The sequence below is a fragment of the Tenebrio molitor genome, chromosome 5, assembly GCF_963966145.1.
Source record: "Tenebrio molitor chromosome 5, icTenMoli1.1, whole genome shotgun sequence".
NCBI lineage: Eukaryota > Metazoa > Arthropoda > Insecta > Coleoptera > Tenebrionidae > Tenebrio > Tenebrio molitor.
In genome coordinates, this window is record NC_091050.1 from 4,789,752 (window position 1) to 4,812,195 (window position 22,444).

Consider the following 22,444-nt stretch of genomic DNA (forward strand, 5'->3'; position numbering starts at 1 on the left):
CTCAGCATATAAAACTTAATTTTTCTATAATTGATTCAAAAAATTGAAATTCATGCATAGTTATCCGTGCATGAAGTGGGTCATTTTTTTACGTGTATTTTTTTTTTGCATTGTTAGTAAGATCGAAACCATAGAAACCATACAAAACAGTGTGTGAAATGCGAATTCACCCCTCTCCGGATTTCACGCACATGACTATTTCTGTGTTTCACTTCACGCACTGTTTTTTATTAGTTACCTAGCAACATGGTCACTGCATTGAAACTTCCGAGTTCCTTCAAAAATTTGAATTTTTTGAATCAATAATAGAAAAAATATTGTTTATACCGAGCGATCATTTAAAAAATAAATCGAGTTTGCTTTGCGTGTTGCCATAGGTAACACGCCGACTCGATTTATTTTTTAATTGATCGCACCGTATTTCGTGCGTGAAGATGTTTTTGTGCATTCAAAGGTTTATACTGCCTCGACCTTCGTCTCGGCGTAAAAGACCTTTTCATGCACAACACTCTCTTTACGCACTTAATATAAAAATAACTATTTTGCACGCAATTAAAATTACATAGGCAGGTCCTAAAAAATTTAATTATGTTCAAGTATTTTTTTTAAATTTAATTGAAAAGATCATTAATATTTTGATAATCTTGTAGTTTACGTCTGCCAAACTGTGCATCGCTTCGCGCCCCGCGCTAAATGTGTACAGCGTTGCCAGACTTATTTATTTGTATCGAATAAGAGAAAATTCACAATTAAGATCACGTGACGGTCATTTTAATAATACAATTATACTCCGTGCAGGAGCCCCTCTACCACCCATTGTTTCTAAACAAAGTTAAAAAAAGCACCAAACACAAACTAAAACTAAACCAGACAAGCAGATCAATTAACAAACGTATTGGAATCGTAGAATACACATCCAACTAAAAGACGCGCTCATTACCATCAGGCAACAATGGAGAGCATTTCTCCATCTAGGCTCTACGGAGTTGCGCGTGCGCGTGTGAGATGTAGGATCTGGGTTAGGCACCGTTACGATCGTGCTTGAAGAACGGTTTGGAACCGCTGCAATACACACTTTATTTGCAGGAGTCTTATGCAACCAACTATACATAAACTCACGGAAGATTTAAACGGCATGCGTGAAAAATTGCACATAAATTGTTAGGTTACGATGAACAGCTCCTGACTTCGTTTGTGTACGTTTTTAGTCCTATCCTTGAATTTAAGTGCGGGAATTAAAATTAAGTTCATTGTGTAAGTTTATGATCAAGATATTTTCGATTTGCTAGCCGTATTGGCATTACCATTTAAATTTTCTTGTAAGTATTTCGAATTTATTGAAATTTAATTTAATATTTTAATTTTGAGATGAAACCGGTGGGTACTATTTTAATTTTAGTTTATGTAACACGCCTGTATCAATACTTGCTTTTAAAAATACTTACGTGCAGTATTTAAGTGGAGGTTATTGTTGATTATTGATTTGTTATTGGATACAATGCTATATAGCGATAGTTACCATCTACTTTGTTCAATAGAGTATTCTTCAACAGAAAAAATTAATCAGCTGTACTTATAACGGTACTGAAAATTAACTGTGCAAACACATACATTCATTACTAAGAATGAATCGCAATAGTAAAAGTATTTATACTTGATTTATTTGCTGATATTTTCATTTTTAAATACATTTTTTTTTATTAAATCAATCAATAAATTTAATAACCATTTCCGCCGATAAAAATTATATTTTCTCTTGAATATTCAAATAACGGATATGGTTTAACCTTGGAGCAAAATGTGGCCCACCACATACTCGTTTATAATTCGTACTCGTCGATCTGACTGTTATTCCTGGAGTACTTACAAATAAGCTGAAACATTTCTGTTCAATGTAATTTTTATGTTTCGATAAATGTATGAATGTGTTGATTAATTCAAGTGGTATGTTAAATATGTAGGTATGGTATGTAGGTACATAAAAAATAATATGAATTCACATTAGGTAAACCAATATGTTTTTTTTTTTCGTTTTGTTATGTTGTAAAATTATTATTACTGGCGATTTATTCTACAATCAGGTACTTGGAAATGGTTAATGGTGGATAATGAACAAATAAAATGTTTATTAAACAGATTTATTACCGACGAGTCAGGTTTCAATTCGTTTAATGTTAGCAGAATTATTTGAATTTTCAGCTTGAGTTAATGTTTACATGCAAATTGCAGCAATGTTTTTTTAAAATAAGTTTAATAAGTTATAGTATGTACTAGCGCGTGGCGCCTATATTTATGATAAGCTAGTACTGGCGCCAAGTTGCACATACCCATATTATTATTAATTTTAGGATTTTTACAAAATTGAAACTATTTATAATAAATTGAGCTCGGTTGTTAAAATTGTACATTATGTATATTTAAAATTGTGGTTCTGATAAAAAAAAAGCAACGTTATTTTATCATACGAAATCGTATGTATTTTATATTAAGTGCGTGAAGCGAGTGTTTTTTAGCGGTGAGAAGAAAGAACCATTCGAAACAATTAACGAAAAAGTATCTTGTTAGTGTCGAAAATCAAATAATTAAATATGTAATTTTGAAAGTGAAAGTAGTCTGGATTTTTTAGTTGTTACTCGTTATGCGATGAAATACAAGTAAGAGTAGGTATGTCTAAGTAATTGCTAGTTCACGGACATACACATAGAACAACTCTCTGGACATACATATATTTTTACGTATGTATTTCTATTTATTTTTCTTTTACTTTTTATAGTACATAATTATCTCCATTTTATATATTACAGAGTACATATTTACCATATTTTAAACTCGTATATAACACAAAATAAAATATGTAATAAATTGTTGTTCCTTCCGTTGGTGTATTTTTGTCATTATATTTCTGTTTCTTTCTATTTGTTGGGGTCGATGTTGAATCGCCTATTTTGTATTTCGATGGACCAAGAGATGATTGATGCGATTTGTATCTTTTTCTATGTACACCAATAACTGCACACATTAATACAGACGAGAACTACATATTTATTTTAGTTTTTCTGACTATGGGGTCAAGTTAGCACTACCACTGGCATCATTGAAAGAAAAGAAATACAGTTCGCAGCAAAATTAGCGCATATTCGTGAAAATCGTAGATAAGTTTTTTCCTATAAGTAGGTATACATTTTCAGCAGACCTGTAATAAAAAACATCGAAATAGAAAAATAAACGTAGTTTTATTTCAAAAGTCTCCAAGATATAAGTAGATACAGAGTGTTACAAATAAGGAACTGTGAAACATAAACATAAAACATAAATTTAATTTTTTTCTTGTTAATATGGTGTTTCCACTGCTTGCGCGTGACACCGACTCCTTATACTCTTGAGTTTGTGTCTTTTCATTTCGATCTTTTTGAGAACACTTGAGCTTTGTGCCATTTTACATTATCATTATTGAAATGAAATCCTCACTAATAATAATTGGAAGAAATTGCAATACAACCTATGCCTATCCACTTTTAAACTTCCGTGATCAATGACTACCGGTTTTGTAAGTACCTCCTAAAGTGATACCACTCGAACACTTAATTGATTCTCTGCCAAAACTAACAGTCCGCAGGATGGTACATTGTTCTTTATTTGTTTTGTCACTGGTAATCACATCACTAAATCTGTAAATAACGCTCGCTTTCATTGAGCTTTCCCCTAATCAAAATTCAAAAGCAAACATAAGTCGGGTTCTGTGGTGAGCTGCAGTCAACGGAGGACATGTAGCGGGGCTGTGCGGTAACAAATTGTGTTCTCTTAACCTTCGTTGGATGATATCTTGGCTGATATCCACATTATATGAAAACTTGTGTAGAAAGATGTACTTGTTAGAACTTTCAGTAATATAAATCACATGTATTGTCCAGTTGGATTTCTTCCTCGTGTATATTCTTGCTCCGAAATAAAGCAGTTCTCTCGTTGGTTACATTCGTGTTATTATAAAATTACAGAAACTAAGGTGAGATAGTACCAGGACAATTTAAAGTGATAAACTATGAAGATATCAAATCACGAAAATACAAGAATGCATATTTTTTAGACAAAAAAAAAGCTTTAAGTACAGAGTGTGATGATTTCTTGGATCAGAAATTATTAAATTTCTTGGATCACAAATTATTAAATTTTATTAATTATGCAAATAAATGTAGTTTTTGTCTTGCACAAGTGTGTAATTTAATTGCTACCACCCATCAAACCTTTGCTTGCGGACAAAAAAAATCTAGGATCTTTTTTGTAGACAATTTCCTAACCTAATCTACGGGAGGGTATTGATAAATGGTTAGCCTTGGTCATTTCTAATCAACAAAAGCAATTGCTGTTACCATGGCAATTACGTATATCTATAAACATTGATAAGTCCATGTGTAAAGTTTAACATTAAATGATTCCGTCGTTTTCGAATTATTAGCGAAGCCATGTCGAATAAAAATTTGAATTCTAACAAAATTTAGTACCAATAGCTGTTTTTGAAGGGCCAAAGAAATCTTTGATGATATGTTGGCAACAGCAGTTCAATATTCTTCTTGTTTTACCACAAAAAACTGGAGTGCTGCGTTTAAGAGGAGTAAAAGAAAGTTAAAGATAAGCAGAAAGCACGAGACCGCTTTATGTGTCAACAAAAAAAAGATGATTATATGATTTTGGAAGATCGAGAAATCTCTGTAATTTACAGAGATTTCCCGCTTTAAGAGAATATCAGAGAAGTATTTCATTCGCAATGAATTGGGTATGAAAAAATTAGTAGCAAAATTAATACATAGATCCAGAACGATCTGCAACCAATTTAAGGATAATTGGACTGTATAGTAGATTAAAGTCACTATGACTAAGAAACTAAAGAACTGTTAAAAATGTCTCGCCTTTGTTACAGTTAGGTACAGTAAAATGACAATTTTTAAATTTTAAAGCACCAGTAATTCCTAATTCTCTTGTTGCAATATTATTAGTGCTTGAAGGTTCAATAATATTAGTAAAGTCTACTAAAGTCTAAAGTTTACTTTTTAAAGTTTGAACGGCCATTTTACAATTGTCATCCATGCACATGGGCGACTCATGTTACACCACAGTGGTACTGGGTACTGGTTAAACATTGGGTAATAATTTCGTTATTTCGTTTTTTTAGAGGCTTTTTTAATAGCATTTGCTATTACATAAGCTATCACTAGTGATTACAAATTTGAATTTTCATTCACGTATTTTTTAGCCTTTTAAATTAGTTCATATACGGGCTTGCAGAAGGATCAGCTTGATATTTATTTATCACTTTAACCATTTAACTCGGTGGATGGTTTGTAGATCATGTGACATTATGATAAAACATATCTTAATTTAGTGCCACTATTATACAGGCACAGTGCATGTCTTATATTTGTGCAAACTCATCAGTCATATTAAATTGATCGCTGGTTATTAATTATTAAAACATTGTAAATTTCCCGTTGTACCTACTTTTTAGCAAACTCAGGCGTCGCCGTCAAGTTTGGAATTTTTATCGATATACCAGTTGCGTATTTCACCTTTATCCATTTTAACGGTAATGATACTCAGTTACTTACAATAAACACCTTATCGATTGTCCCATAAATCCTTTATAACTTTTTTAATTATAAATTGATTAACACAATTATTGCGGTATGGTTGTGAAGTTTGAGTTAATTATCAAGTATCAGATATCAAGTGGTTAAGAACTGGTCAGTGATTTGAAACATGGTAAAGAATCTTGTGATCATGCTCTATGTACCTAACACTTCAGAACGGAAAATGGAAAAAAGAATTGTGTTGTTCCGGTAAGAGAATTTTCCATCTCATAAGAATAAGGTTTTCATGGGCTGCTCTCTATAATGCCGGTATCATAATACCTATGTAGGCAATCCTCCAGTCATTACTTTTTATTTCCACAATTGAAATTGAAGCATATTTTCATGATATTCATTTGCGAAGCGATGGAATAGTAATGACGGAAGTAAATCAGTGGTTCAAAACACGAACAAAAGAATTGTTTCTAAAGGAATCGGGACACTTCGGCATCCCTATGTGTTAGTATCTAAGGTAACAATTGAAAAATAAAATTGTTTGAATTTTTCTAGTCCATTACCTCTACAGAGTGTCTCTGAATTGCTAATGGATCTGTCTCATTCTATCTTTCATGTTTTTTATAAAGATTGTTCTCTAAATTGATTGGGTAGATCTTCATATGGATAGGACGAATTTTTTTTACTGTACGTTTATGTGTGATGAGGCAATGAAAAAATTGGGTTTTAGCAGAACTTAAAGTCTGTATTGACTTATAAGCGAGCATTTTTTAAAATGTAGAAATGTAATTTTTTTATTTTATTTTTTAGTTAACTTGCTGTTTCTTTAGTTACTTACAATTAGAAGGAAATGGAGTAAATTGTATAAAATATGATACCGGGTGTCCGTGCGAAAAGCTCGGGTGGATTTATCTATTTCAAATTTGTTGAACCCACCCGAATTTTTCGCGTAGAGGCTCGCCATAATATGTCTGATAAATATGTAATGGAATTTTTTTATTTTAAATAATTTCGATTTATTGTATTAAATACTTACATACTTACAATGCTTCTTATCAAAGTTTAGAAACTTTAAATTTTTTTCAAAGGTCGGATTAAAGATTAATTATATTGTACATTTTTATCTCGCGATCATTAAAAAATGACGGATGACGTTAATTGCGTAAAATTTGAGCAGATACTGAGATCAGAGCAATAGAATGACTAGGTAAAATAAATTCCAGTAAAATAGTAAAGTTTGGTATTTATTATAGTTACGGTGCAGGAAAATTGGAGAGTTTGTTGAAAGATAACATTTTCAGTTGCATATTTTATGAATATTATCATAGGTACTACGAGTGGGAGTTTATAATCGATAAATGAACCATGATTAAATTTGGCAAGAGAATATAATTTTTGCAATAGGAGTAAGGATTGAAGGCATATTTGCATATAATTTTAGGCAAAATTATATTCTCATTCGAATTGATCTTGAATATTTTTCGTCATAAATCTGTTGAAAGGTGATTCGACCGTTAATAATTTCTCTATATTTTCTACTAATAATGAAACTTTCAAATCATTTTTTCTTCATAGTTGTAGATATGTATTCTAGTCGCGGATAATGATTATTACTCGCTCGGATGAATTCGCCACTCGCCTTCGGCTCGTGACACAAAATAATTAAATAATATATTATTATTATGTAGAAGTATTGTAGGTGATATTTGAAATTTTTGATTTAAATGGTATTCTGTTTCATGTACATTGATTAAATATGGCGTCTGACGGGATTAAAAAAAAATAAATAAAATTAACTATTTTTACTATGTATGTCGATACTCCAATCGTTTTCAACCGGCACGCCATTACGGTTTCATTAAATGGTCCCCTTCTGTGAGGCCAGTTACGGTTTTTTAAATTTGCAGGTATGTAGTAGGTGGAAACAAAAATAATCACTATAAATAACCGTATTGAATTTATCAATAACATCTGGCAGTTGGTTGTCAATAACCTTGGCATTTTTGCCATTATTAAATTTGTTAATATCTAAATGACTTTGGTACTGGTTCAAACAAAGGGTTCTGGGTTTTGCGAAATCTCCAAAGCTGTTGTGCAGTCAATAAAACGCATAACTGAAGATAACAATTTAATCAAGTGTAACGACTAACAATGTACTATCGAATTCATGAAAAACTAGTACAGCAAAACGTCATAGATTTGTCAACTTTTCAAAAATGGTGTAGTGTAATTAATGTCCAACATGTTAAGTTAAGTAGATAACCTAAACACGTTTGACGTTGGGTTGACCATATTAAATTCGAACTGTCATAATGACAGACAAAATTTTGCTGTACTAGTTTTTCATGAATTCGATAGTACATAACGACTAGGTGCTGTTACTAATAGGGAATATTGAAGAGTGAACAAAACTTTAAACTACTCGTAGAAATGAACAGTGGAATAGGAAAGCCAACCCTTTCTTAGACACAAGATCCAGGTACAAGATGTAACAAATTACACTCCAGAAGAGTATTTTTAGTTTTAGTAAAAATTCTGAATCCATCTGTAAATGTTGTTACACAGTCCAGGACTGGTTTACAAATCTATGAGGGGCGTGATGATCAACTCAATAGACCGGGACCAATGGCTTAACGTGACTTCCGAATCACGAGATAGAATATAGCCTTTTTTTTCGCCCTGGGTCGGAATCGAACCCGCAATGGTATTTTACAGTAGAAGTCCGTTAGGATAGCCTTTACGGCCGAGCCAGAGACGAGCTCGCAGAGCGAGTCGAATAATACTGGAGAGGCAGTAAAGGCCCTAACGGACGTGTATTGTACAATAGTTTTTGTAATATCTCTACAATTCGTTCACAATTATCTTTTTGAAATAAATTTTTTTCAACGCCATCAAAAAAACCGAATGATTAATAAGTGTGCGGAGGACGTCGTCATGTCAACCATTGTTTGTGAAAAAAAAATGTCTCAATGTTGTTCGTCAGATTTGTTCAACGCTTAACTTTCCGTTGAAAATGAATGAATGAAATCAATAAAGAATCGCAATCAAGATATTCCCGATGTCCGGAAGTGAGGTCATCATCTTCGATCTCGTCTACATCTGCTAGTGGCACACGGATTTCGATTAATTCAACGTGTCCTATAACATTATACCTAGTATATTAAAGTATAAGTGGATAAAAAGGTCTTTAAAACACGCGCGATTTTTCGGGCACGACGGCGCAGCCGGAGTGTTCGAAATAGAGAAAGTGTTTTAAAGACCAGTTATCCACGAATACTTTACGCTATTTTTTTTTACTGGTACACTTTGAAATCATAAATATTACAAAAAATGGAAATAAGAACGTGAATACATTAGTGATGTGACATGAATATTCCTTTCGTTGTCATGGAAAATGAAAAAAACCAAAATTAATTTCCAATCTGTCACTTAATCTCAACTATATTATTCACATTCATTTAAAAGATTAAGATTGTTGAATATTTGATTAAAGCTTTTGAAACGTTTGTTAGTAGTATTTTATTTGACGTTACAAGGTCCTCCTCTCAGATCAATCATTAATAAGTTAATATTTAGACTTCACGTTTCTCCGGTCCTCTCGGATTGTTGATGATGCCATGGAAACTTTAAAAAACGCGCGTTTTTAAAAGTTCGATTTATACACGCTCAGGCGTGTTTTAAATGAGCAAAATAGCTTACCAATAAAAAAAAAACGTTAATTATTGTACCAATTGTAAAAAAGTTGAAAAATAAAGTTTAGATCTACGTTGCTATAGTTATTAACAAATGTAAAATTATGATGGAAATCATCCACTTTTAACAGTTCGATTAATCTTGGTGAGGTTTTTGATTGATACCACAGTCTCCTGAAAAAAGTGTCGTCAGTAAATAAACAATTACTTAAATTAGCTGGGAAACCACGCAACGGAAAATTTTCACGTAAATAAATTGGACAACAACCGATACACTTTCATCAGCCTCATTTTAAATTTAACTTTGAAGTTTCTGCTGCAGGCTGTTACATTTATTTTGATATTGGAAAAAATAACATATATGATTATTTATAGTGTAGATTTTGTAAATTATGTAAAATTATTTACATATATATCCCGTTGACGTTGGATTGAACATCAGTGGTGCAAATCGCACATATTTGGCATTAACTTTCATATGAGTTGTTATAGTAACAGGTCAGATCATTTGCACCACTGTTGTTCGTTCCAAAGTGAACAGATATTAGGTATTTTCCCAATAATTCCGTTTCAATAAGTTCAAGGTTTCAATAAAGTTTAACTTAATCCTCTTAATCTATTAAATCTTCCTTGCAATATCTCTAAAATGACCTAATACTCATCGTATTGTTATCGTGGAAAACAATTGTTGGTAAGGAGAATGAACCAATCAGGTGTCAATTTTTTTTAATAGAACAACGAAATCTTTAATCTAAAACAACATGTTTACTCATTTATAATTTTTTACCCTTCCGTGGCTATATATTTCGTTGATAAGTAAAGATTGTTTTAGTGTTTTTTGACCTATACAGGTGTGTACTCGTAGTTAAATAATGAATTATTAAATTAAAAAATGCTTTTTAGAATTGATATTTTGTAATTATAATTTTTAAATGTTGTTTCAGACGTTTCTGCATAAGGCAGGGGGGTTTTTCAGTACTTGTGTTATTAGGGTATGGACTCAGGTCTAAAACAGGAAAGAAAGCCAAATCCGAGAGAAAATGCATTCCCTTTATCATCTGCTACCTTTTGGTAAGTATTATTTTTTATGTAACTAAACGCAGATACATTTTCCATCAATATAATTGTAACACGATATTCTATGTATGGATGTACTGTTCACGTTGTTTTGCCATAATGGGAGGCCATGATTGCAAATTAGTAAAACTGACAATAATGCACTAGACATTGACGCTATTTATAACCTCAAACTTAGAAAAACAAAACCTAATTCAACAGACAGCCTTACTACCAAATTAAATGCAAAATTTCCCATGGCCTCCCATTATGCCAAAACAACGTGAATGCATTTTATAAATTTTCAAATGTTAATGTATTTATGCATTTGTCGTGACAAAGTTTAATTGACTTCCACTTCTGAATGTATTGTATTTAAAATTATCTACGTACACGTCCATAATTATTAGCAAATGAACAAACAAGTGGAAATTCAGTTTCGGAATTTTGATTTTGTTATTTAGAATTCTGTTCTGAAAATTTACACATAGGCATAAAATCTCATTAGAAGCAACGTTTTCCTAAAACTTATTTCGACATACTCAATAGAAACCTCATTTCGGATTTTTTTAATGCTTAAATTTGAAGTGTACCGAATGTCACGAGATTACTTCTGTCAGTCACATTTTTTTTATTAGACAGTAGCGACAGTTGCCGTAGTATAATTAGTGGATAAACAGTTTTCCCGTTCTATACGAACTTTTTACTAAGCACTGTATATTCTTTTCGGTTTTTTCAAACATGTAATGTGTTTTGCTTTCAATATAAAGTGATAGTTAATTTAGCAAAACAAAGTAGATTTGTCATTTTTGGGACAAATTTGTTCAAATGTGTAATTTCTGCTTTGATTGTTTCAAAATTTCCTATAAAAATGAAATCTAGATCACCAGATTATTTTATTTGTAATGAAAATATTTATTTGTGTTTTTCTTCGAAATATTTTTATATCAAAATTGTTTGATTAGAGTGATTAGACACACTTTATATTTTGCCACTTGTAAAATGAATAATTAAAACGAAAGTTGCATTAATTAACGTTAAACGTGAATTTATATCAATGCTTAGTGATAATCATAACTGCATTCTGCGATTATCATCAAATGCATGATAATTATTTAGAATCCATTGAAGTGAATAACATGGATTTTTTCCGCTATTGCACAACGGTGTCATTGCATTGTCGAGTTTTGTAGTAAACAAATTTCTTATCAATCAATTGTCTCGGGTTATTTTCTTTGTGATACCAATCTATCACTCTCAATAAATTTATATAACATACACACTTAAATTCTAGTTCATTGATAATGATTTGGTTTGCCCAATACAGTATTTTCGTCTCATAGGCCTGTTGTAAGAGTAATAAGATGTTATGTACATGGAATTGTACTATAATTGTACTGAAGATTAATCGACTTTTATCCTTCAGTAAATTAGTTTAAAAGTTACAATTTTTATAATAGAATTTATAGCAAGATAATGAAGTATGTATTCCCTGCAAGCTTGTAAAACCGTTTAGAACATAAATTTCCACAGCGATATTAAAACCGCAAATCATGGCATCGACTGCACAGAATTTATAACATGTTAAACACCATAAAAGTTTTTGTCCTTCACACGCTTTTATATTTTTATTCGTTGTAAGAGGAAGACATTATAATTTTATTAGGTCATCACAATTTACTTATGTAATATTCGTTTTATCTTTGCCATAATTACCTTCTTAATAATATGGTTGTAGAATTTTTATAATCTACAATCATCATGGTTATGTCCCTGAAAACATCAGTTTACCGTTTTGAACTACGTACAAATCACTTTATGACATAGACATATTTATAGTTGTCCAAGAGTTCTTATAATTATTTGATATTTTTTACAATACAAAAAAAAATTATTAGCTGTTGTTATCGATTACTTTTTATTATTTCTTAAAATGTAATTTAAAATATTAAATGCAACTGTTAATAATAATTCTTCAAGTTCATCATTGCATTCCAGAAATATAAAATTATCGTAATTGTTAAGATTACTTCGAAAACAAACTTGTTTTTTTATATCGTTTTTTCTCAAGTATCTAACAAATATTGACATCTTACATATGTTGTTAACATTTATAATGTGATCAACCTGTGTACCACTCTAGCTGGATGTGTAATCCAAGTGCGACAATAATAACGATTATTATATCTTTACGTGTACTATTACATTTACTCGTGTATTAGATTACCGATTGAACAAATAATAGTAACATTAAACAAATTTGAGTGTTATTGTATTTGATTAACATATTGCACGGCTTGTAAAGCACATTATTGCGCCTTATTAAAATATTTGCTTTACACACATCCAAGTGCTACAATCTTTCAAAAAGCAAATTTTTGCTTCGAAATGTTTTCATCGTTGCCAGTAAAGGCAACATATTGCCAATTGTTGCCTTGGTGTAAGACCGCCTTTATGAATGATACTGATTGTGCTAGAATTTAGTTTAGAAACTACTGGCCAAAAGAATGTTTAAGAAAAATGAATAATATCCACAACTTTTCCGTAAGGACTATTGAAGCTAAAGAACTGTCTTTCGAAGTCCCCTCTGAATTATTTGATAGTCAAGAAAGATGTATTTTTACCGCAATCACAATAAATATTTTGCGGCCAAAATCTGATCAGTTGTAGATATTTAAGTTAAACATTACTAAATTATTAACAAATAGAATATTTGAAAGTTTAGTAAAAATTGTTAAATCAAAGGACAAGGCTTGATGTAGAATTTTGTGTTGACGCCACTTGCATAATATATGTAGGTATAGTCCTGAAACACTATCAAGTAATCAATACTTTCTTGTTTAGAAACTCCGAGCAAAGTGTAAATTTAATTACTTCGCAGGTGTTTCATTATATTAAACCAAAAACCCAAAACCGCTTAATTTTGATAATAACGGGTAGAGTGTTTTTTGATAAACTTAACAGTTAATGTTATGTTGAAAGCTAGTTAGTTAGCTAGAGAGCAAATTTCAGTTTCTCATTTTTCGTGTAGATTTGTTATCTTATTTCAAAATTAGAGAATTAGTGAAGTATCACCTTAAATTATTCGGTTGCGTTTGAAATGGAGTGACTATTGCAATAGTCCTACCTGAAGATTTGCGACGAACAATTTATTCCAATAAATTATTTGTGGGGGGATTTTCGAAAATTCATATCCTGGACAATTAACGAAGTATTTTAATCGAGTAATTTTTTTTTCGTGCTTCGTTATCAATGGATGTGTAAACACATGAGCGGGTATGAATTTTAGGGTTCAAGTTGTATTTAATTTTAATTCTGTTTGGAAGAATTTGGTTAAATTTATTACGTGGAATATTATATCACCACATACTAGAACGAAACAAAGCTACAAAGCAGTGGAAACAGACCGACTTTCTTTCGAAAAAGGCCAAAACAATTTTATCCCCCGAAAAGGTCACATCATTAGTGTTTTGGAATTCCAGAGAGTTATTGAATATCTGTCAAAAGGTTAGAAAGAACATTATCGGTTGAATATTAGCGAGCTTTCTACGTTAGTTTGACAGAGAAATATCGTATGCTCTTACGTAAACGACAAAACTTCCTATCTGTAAAAGACATATTCAATAATTATGGTATTTTATGCCAACTGAGAAAAAACTTCATTGCAGCATCTCTGGAGTATTCGTATTGTTCACGAGGGAGATCATTTCGAAAATATAACTAATTTTTTAATCATCTTTTAATTCTTTCGGGATCAGGACACGAAATTTTTAGACTTCCTTGTACCTATTAAAATTACGAAAACCGCCATTATGAAAAATTAATTATTCATTTCATACATGCTGATTGCTGATTTATGTTGCAGGTACACTATTCCAACTTTTATTCAGGGTTTCAAGCGTGACTTAGAAGAGTCTGACTTGACTGAAACTCTAACAGAGCATAAGTCAAGCAGACTGGGAAATAAAATGGAGAAAGCTTGGAAGGCTGAAGAAGTGAGAGCCATGAAGGCTAAAAGTACGCCCTCATTGCAGAGAGTACTTTTTAAAGTGTTTGGTGTAGAATTTATTTTTTATGGTATTGTTTTAGCATTGAGTGAGGCCATAAGGTGAGTTAAGCTGAAGTTTAATATTTTACGTTTGTAAATTGTTTTTCTCATAGTGAATAATATGAAATAATTTTGGTATTTAGATTGAACCAGCCATTATTCTTGGGAAAACTTGTTGCCTTTTTTACTCCCGAGCAAAACGATTCTAATCTCAATTCTGTTTCCCAAGGCAGTGGCATTTACGAGAAAAGTGACGGAACTGCACAAAATAAAACGGAGGAGTAAATATTCATGATAGTGTGTCAGTAGAAGTGTAGTTTGGGTTGGGTTTGCAATTTTCGAGCTAGGTTTTATTTTCACCACTCTTAGTTATTCTGTTTCACTGTAGCCTTTGTACATAGCTCTTTTAACATTTATTGGTAGTTTTCTTTCCATTTTTTTTTATTTAGTTTTGCACGACTGACAGCCACAATTTTTTTATTTTGCAATATTCTTTTTGCACGTTTTATTTTATTTTTAATTTTGTGTATAACGTTTGCATGCTCCCTTTTGTAAAACACTCTAGTAAATATCAGCTGACGAAGTATATTTTTTGTTTACAGAGTTGTGCAGCCACTAGCGTTGGGACAATTGTTATCATTTTACCAACCCTATCAAACGGAAATTTCGAAAAACGATGCTTACTTATATGCCGGTGGTGTTGTCCTTTGTTCCTTGATAAATATTGCATTCTCACATCCTTACATGATGGGCGTTCTACATTTAGGCATGAAGATGAGAATTGCATGTTGTTCGCTTATATACAGAAAATCTTTAAAATTAAGCAAAACGGCTTTAGGCCAGACTACTGCGGGACAAGTTGTTAATTTGTTGTCAAATGATGTAAATCGATTTGACGTGGCTGTTATTTTTGCTCATCAATTATGGGTAGGACCTGTTGAAACGATCGTTTGTACTTATCTGATGTACTTACATGTTGGATATTCGGCAATTATCGGTGTTGCGTTCCTCCTCATGTTTATTCCTTTACAAAGTAAGTTGCTCATATTTTTTTAACCAATCTACGATACCTATTACGCATTGTTTGTTTTTTAGTATTTTTGGGGAAAAAAATTTCCGTCTTTCGTTTAAAAACTGCATTGAGAACCGACGAGAGAGTAAGATTAATGAACGAGATTATATCTGGTATTCAAGTAATCAAGATGTACGCCTGGGAAAAACCTTTTGCTAAACTGGTTTCACTTGCTAGAAGGTACAATTTACAAATCTGCTAACCGTTAACGCTTTTCGTTATGTTTGTTTTCAATTCAGGTATGAAATCAAGTCAATAAGAATATCGTCTTACATGCGAGGTATCACCCTTTCGTTTATCATGTTCACAACGAGAATGTCCATATTTGCAAGTATTTTGGCTTACGTTCTTTTCGGTAACGAGATAACGGCAGAAAAAGTATTCGTTTTAACATCATTTTACAACATACTGCGGCAAACAATGACAGTATTTTTCCCACAAGGTATTTCCCAAGTAGCTGAGGCAAGAGTCTCCATAGGTCGCCTAAATAAATTCATGCTTTACGATGAAACTCAAATTGCACAGGAATTAAAGAAATTGCAGCAAGATAAATCCAATCAAAAAGACAATTTGGTTAATGGATACACTGTAGAGCAATTATCAGGTGATCTTGGAGTGTTTATGAAGAATGCAACTGCCAAATGGAGTGAGGCGTCAACGGAGAATACTCTGAATAACATAAATATTACCGCCACTCCTGGGAAACTTGTGGCTATTATAGGCCCGGTTGGAAGTGGAAAAAGTAGTTTGTTCCACGTTATTTTGCAAGAGTTGACTTTGTCCGATGGCAGTCTTCGCATTAACGGGGAGATAAGTTACGCATCGCAAGAAGCTTGGTTGTTTGCCGGAACTGTGAGACAAAATATTTTGTTTGGTCTTCCCATGGACAAGCTCAGATACAAAACTGTAATAAAAAAGTGTGCCTTAGAACGAGATTTTACACTTTTGCCTTACGGGGACAAAACAATTGTGGGCGATAGAGGAGTTTCACTCAGCGGTGGACAGAGAGCTAGAATTAATCTTGCCAGAGCCGTTTACAAACAAGCGGATATTTATTTGTTAGATGATCCATTATCAGCTGTTGATACACACGTCGGAAAACAATTATTCGAAAATTGTGTTGCTGGATACTTAAAAAATAAAACCGTTATATTGATTACTCATCAATTACAATACTTGAAAGAAGTAGATCATATTGTTTACCTAGATGGTGGAAATGTGAAGGCCGAGGGTAGTTTTAAGGAGTTACAAGCGACCGGTTTAGATTTTACGAAATTGCTAGGAGATAACCCGCAAGAAGAGGACGAAGAGAAGAAACAAGACGAACTGGTCAGGCAAGGTTCCATTCGCAGCGTAGCTTCTTTGGAAGGAGAAGCTCCTAAAGTTGAAGAACAAAAAAGTACTGGATCTGTTGGTGCTCAAGTGTACTTAGGATATTTTAGAGCAGGAGGAAACTGCTGTGTCATCTTTATTCTCTTTGCCTTATTTATTTTAACTCAAATATTAGCGAGCATTTCCGACTACTTTATAACCTACTGGTAAGTTTTGCTTCGTCGGTTTAACGAACTTGATTTAATTCGGCTGAAATCTCCGTAGGGTTAACATCGAACAAGAAGATGCGAACAAAATAATGAAAGACACAAAATTAGATACTACCGATTTTAATAGAACTACCAAGAGAGATGTGAACACTAAAGCGGCCGATGATGAAACTGATTTCTGGCACTTTTCTCGAGATACCTCTATTTATATTTATTCCGTTATAATTGGGTCCTTAATTATAATAACTCTGGTACGTTCTGTCACATTCTTTACTGTTTGCATGAGAGCCTCCACAAGACTTCATGACAATATGTTTGGAAGCATTACGCGTGCGACTATGAGATTCTTTAACACCAATAGCGCAGGAAGAATTTTAAATCGTTTTTCCAAAGATATGGGCTCTATTGATGAACTCTTAACTTCTGCCATGATAGATTGCTTGCAAATTGGCCTTGCACTTCTTGGTATTATAATTGTTGTAGCCATTGTTAGTCCATGGTTAATGATACCGACTGTGATTGCTGGAGTAGTGTTCTACTTTTTGAGAATTTTTTACATACGCACCAGCAGAAATGTCAAAAGATTGGAAGGAATTAGTAAGTACATATTAAATTGTGTACATCAAAAATTGATCTTTTTTTTCGCAGCAAGAAGTCCCGTTTTTTCACATTTGAATGCATCTTTGCAAGGTTTAACAACAATCAGAGCTTTTGGTGCGCAGGAAATTTTGGAAAGGGAATTTGATAATCATCAAGATTTACATAGTGCTGCTTGGTTTAGTTTTATTTCAACATCCAGAGCTTTCGGATATTGGTTAGACATCGTTTGTATTATCTACATTACATTAGTAACGTTTAGTTTTCTGGTTATCGGAAATGGTAATGTTTATTTATTTTGTCAAAATTATAATTATTGTTTGGTGTTTAATTTTACAGAACAATTCGGTGGAAATGTAGGACTTGCTATAACTCAAGCGATTGGTCTAACTGGTATGTTCCAATGGGGTATGCGTCAATCTACCGAGCTTGAAAATCAAATGACATCAGTTGAAAGAGTTTTGGAATATAACAATATTGAACACGAGAGCAATTTAGAGTCAGCACCAGATAAAAAGCCTCCTCCTTCGTGGCCGGAAGCGGGAAAAATCGAATTTGTGAACATATTTTTGCGTTATTTTCCGCAAGATCCCCCCGTTTTGAAAAATCTAAGTTTCACAATACAATCAAAAGAAAAAGTTGGAATTGTTGGACGGACAGGAGCTGGAAAGTCGTCATTAATTAACGCAATTTTCCAACTGACGGACACCCAGGGATCCATAATTATCGATGGAATAAATATATCTTCTCTGGGTCTGCACGATTTGAGATCGAAAATTTCGATAATTCCCCAGGAACCTGTACTTTTTTCGGGAACGATGAGAAAAAATCTAGATCCGTTTGATGATTACTCCGACGTAGATCTGTGGCGAGCTTTGGAGGATGTCGAGTTAAAAGATGCAGTTGCTGATTTGGCGTCTGGATTAAATTCGAAAATGTCAGAAGGTGGCTCTAACTTTAGCGTAGGGCAAAGACAGTTAGTTTGTTTGGCCAGAGCCATATTGCGCAACAATAAGATACTTGTTTTGGATGAAGCCACGGCCAATATTGACCCTCAAACTGATGCTCTGATCCAGAGAACAATTAGAAATAAGTTCGCAGATTGTACGGTGCTCACTATAGCACACAGACTGCACACAGTCATGGATTCGGATAAAATATTAGTCATGGATGCCGGTACTATGAAAGAATATGATCACGCCTACAATTTGTTGCAAAATACCAATGGCATACTTTATGGTATGGTCGAACAAACTGGAAAAGCGATGGCTGAAACGTTGCATAATGTTGCTAAAGACAGCTTTAATAAATTACAACAGTTGTAAGAAGTGTGTACTTAAGTAGTGAGATTTTAAATTAGTATACGAATCACGAATTAACTTTGAGACTAGTTGTATTGTGTCAACAAAAAGTACTTATAACCAGGGTTTAAATCTTATTGTGGCTGTATTATAATGAAATATTATGCAATTTTTGTCAACGAACAAATTTTATTTTTTCTACACTGCTATTAATTATTTTAATATACAATAAATGTTGTTGATACCGCACTGTTTGCTTTATTTAAATTAATAACATAAACATGAAAAAAGTGGATATTTTTTGCTTGAAATCCGAAGTTTGGGAAACTAAAAAGGGATTATCCAACAAAAGACGTCAATAATTTGAATAACGCTTAGACGTATAAACATCAATAGTAAATCACACCTTCATGGATTAATATGACCACCTTTCAGGGTAGTTTTGATTCAACCAATGTGTTTTTCAATTAAATTATCAGTATAACCAACAATAAATAAAATAACTGTTGTGTTCCCGGTACCTACACTATTTGTGCTTTGACCGCGTTGCCATCTCCCGCACTGTACGCGAGAACCATAAATCTGTTAATTAAACGTTTGTAAAATTTGGAATTTAAACGATTTAATAACAAATACATTATTATAAATAAGGTTCTCCATTATAAAAGGTAACGACAACGGTTGCGCCAATATTTCCATCTCACTTAATTTGGAGTCTATGCAAGTTAATCTGTTCGACATGATCCCGTAAAATTATGTATACTTCTGTCTTTGTCACACTCACGGCATTTGTCGATAATGTCCTCTCTTTTAATTTGGAGTCTCAAAAATGAACAATGAGTTGTCGCTACCAGTTATCATCGAGAACCTTAATTATAAATACACTGCTACGCACCGTTTGTCGTCGAGCTGCAACTGATAACTGACTTACTTACGCCAACCCAACCTCCAATAAGAACCTTTTTTGTCATACAAAAAGTGTATTATATCGAAGCGTGTAAAAAGCGAGAGTTCCCTTTTTCTTTACTATTGCTTTTATAATTTCGACTATGAAATCAAGACAGTGCCGCGTCCATAATTTATTGTCTAAACTGCCATGCCATTTGTTCATGTATTCAAAAAACACATTTGCTTCCATTGATGCGGGAGTAGGTATTCAGTACTTAGAAATATTTCCGTGCATGTATTTTGATTACAGGCTGTATTAAAGTGAAAGCTTTTCCACGATCTGCTATTTGGAGACCAAATGGTAAAAATCGGTATACATAACCAAAACGAGTAGGTAACGCCAGAGGGGTTTCTTCCTCCGCCCAAGTGAAAATTTACTTGTAATTTACTTTAAAAGAATAACAGCGCATGTTACGCGTTACACATTGCAACAATAATGTTTGTACAGTTTTATTTACATGTGTTTTTAAATAACTTAACTGTTATAAAATATTTTCTTCTGGCGTTTCAGGTTTCGACCAAATGCCGTCCCCTGTAAAATGATGTTCTTTTTCAATAATATATAGCGCAAGATTTAATCTGTTGACCTGACTTAAATCGTTGCCATTATGTGATTTATATTGGCCTATTTGTGCAAAAGCATTTTCGAGTTTCTCTCTACAATAATCACAAAAACATAATTACACATTTTATTGTGTAACAAGACTCACCTGGGATACAATAAAATGTATATCACTTTAAGAATTGCGGGATTTGTAAATTTTTCATTTTTTAAGTAATAATATGTATCTTCCATGGACGTTAACGGCACTTGTAAATAGTATGGATGTTTTTTCAATGTATTTTCAAACTCGCTAATTTCCTTTTTGAAGATACCCTTTAAGAATGCATAAATGTCACTGAAAGTGTTGGCATCTCTCCCTTCTCTGATATGAACGTTGAATTTGCTGTCATCATTACCTGAAGACAAATTATTGACAATTAAATGTAGAAAAATCATGGTTGGAGTGCACTAAAAAAGTGTTAACTAACCTAGCACTGAAACACTTGCACATTTTAGTTGTAATTCTTTCAAAAAAGTTAGTCGTGATTTTGCGCGATTATGGTGCACCACAAGTTTGAGTATATTGGGATTATGTAACAACACCTTAAAATCGGCCACTCGTTTGATTTCTTTTAAGCGAGTTTCTACTGTTTCAGGTGATAGCTGAAATACATTCATTCTTTTCCCTATTGTTTCATCAGGGATATTATGTTCCTATAAAATAAAAAACAAACAAAAAATATATTACCTTATGTAACAAAATAAAAAAATTACTTTTAGAATATTATATATTTTCTCAACATTTGAAGGTGAAGTTGTCATTAGTTTGGGGTACATTCTCATTGCTCTTTTCATACAGACACCTGCTATCAATGGATATTTTTCTAGTACTTCCTTTGTATATTTAGGGTACCCTTGCAATATGTAACCATATTTGAACATTTTTTCAGGAGTAAAACCCAATTCTTCTGCAAGGGTTATGTTCTCACATAAATATTTGAAACTCTTCCTGTAAATGGTTGGATGGACCTTAATTAATCGGGTAATTTCCTTTTCAGTTGCTTGCAATCGCCATTCTAGAAATATTGTTGTTCACAAAAGTTTTACAAATAAATAAGCTGATACTGTACATACTTAAATATGCAGACAGGACTTTTAAATGTACATCAGACCACACTTCTGCATCACCTTTGGTTTTAACATAAAAATCTTTTGGGCATGGATTTAGATTATTTATAAAACTTGCTGCTACATCTGTTTGTCCATTTATAAAATTTCTTTCTTTTAGTACAAGAATAGGCTTTCGATAAAGCGTTCTAAACCTATATTAATAAAATCAATTCAATTTTTCCAGGTCCATTTAAATATCAACTATGTACATACTTTGATAACATTTCTGGTCTTATATTTATGAAACCTCCTTCTTTCATTACTAAATAGTACTGGTCTAATGTATTTGGATGAAGTCGTAAAACAGCCGGATTTTTTAGTAAGCTATTATTATCGAAACCGAGTTCATTACAATAAGCCACAATTTTCATAATCATATCTGGTGCTATTCGACTTAGCCTATTTTTTTCCACATACTCTTTTGCCTTACTATGATATAAGCCTTTAAACATAATATACAGATACTTTTTTTGGTTCATGAGCGTTGCTTACCGAAATGCTTCGTAAATAATTGGTAATTAGATTCGAAGTGAACAAATCTAGTGAATTCGAAAGAGGTTAAGTATTTTACATTTAACAATTGTAATTTAAATGTGAACATATTTAACAATTAGTTGGAACAGCAATAATTGTTTTTTGTTTTATTTTATGTAGCGCAAAATATTCTACAAAAATGAATTAATCCAAATATAACAAACTTAGTGTCATTTTTGAGGTTATATTTATGTCCAAGCTAGGTGATAAGAACTACAATTCGTAAAACCTACAAGGTCGTACCTAGTAAATTGATCTACTATTTGCTACAAAATAGGTAAAGCTCCATAACTCCATATCCAGCTTTACGTTCCAAGTGTATTGTGGGTTGCATTTTCAATTCCGTCGAGCTTTATTATTACTCG

The 22,444-nt window shown here is 32.6% G+C and overlaps 2 protein-coding genes across 5 annotated transcripts; one reads left to right on the forward strand and one right to left on the reverse strand.

Moving 5' to 3' along the window:
* Positions 1 to 1,158: 1,158 nt before the first annotated feature.
* Positions 1,159 to 19,132, forward strand: LOC138130133 (probable multidrug resistance-associated protein lethal(2)03659). Of its 3 annotated transcripts, none has more exons than XM_069046515.1 (10): positions 1,159 to 1,319; positions 10,213 to 10,339; positions 14,190 to 14,432; positions 14,516 to 14,653; positions 14,975 to 15,405; positions 15,468 to 15,624; positions 15,684 to 16,982; positions 17,041 to 17,582; positions 17,634 to 17,864; positions 17,922 to 19,132. In XM_069046515.1, exons 2-10 carry the CDS (start codon positions 10,263 to 10,265, stop codon positions 18,905 to 18,907), a joined length of 4,104 nt encoding a protein of 1,367 aa, XP_068902616.1. In that variant the 5' UTR covers positions 1,159 to 1,319; positions 10,213 to 10,262; the 3' UTR covers positions 18,908 to 19,132. The 3 variants fall into 3 exon arrangements, with proteins under 3 accessions (XP_068902616.1, XP_068902618.1, XP_068902617.1); XM_069046516.1 differs by lacking the exon at positions 1,159 to 1,319 and adding an exon at positions 9,981 to 10,119; XM_069046517.1 differs by lacking the exon at positions 14,516 to 14,653.
* Positions 19,133 to 20,265: 1,133 nt separating this feature from the next.
* On the reverse strand, positions 20,266 to 22,285 carry mTerf5 (mitochondrial transcription termination factor 5). 2 transcript variants are annotated; one of them, XM_069046519.1, is made up of 7 exons: positions 22,038 to 22,285; positions 21,759 to 21,987; positions 21,510 to 21,697; positions 21,150 to 21,451; positions 20,864 to 21,089; positions 20,542 to 20,791; positions 20,266 to 20,488 (listed from the first exon to the last, which is right to left on the reverse strand). In XM_069046519.1, exons 1-7 carry the CDS (start codon positions 22,144 to 22,146, stop codon positions 20,314 to 20,316), a joined length of 1,479 nt encoding a protein of 492 aa, XP_068902620.1. In that variant the 5' UTR covers positions 22,147 to 22,285; the 3' UTR covers positions 20,266 to 20,313. The 2 variants fall into 2 exon arrangements, with proteins under 2 accessions (XP_068902620.1, XP_068902621.1); XM_069046520.1 differs by having other exon boundaries at positions 21,759 to 21,974; positions 22,038 to 22,276.
* Between the last annotated feature and the right edge of the window lie 159 nt (positions 22,286 to 22,444).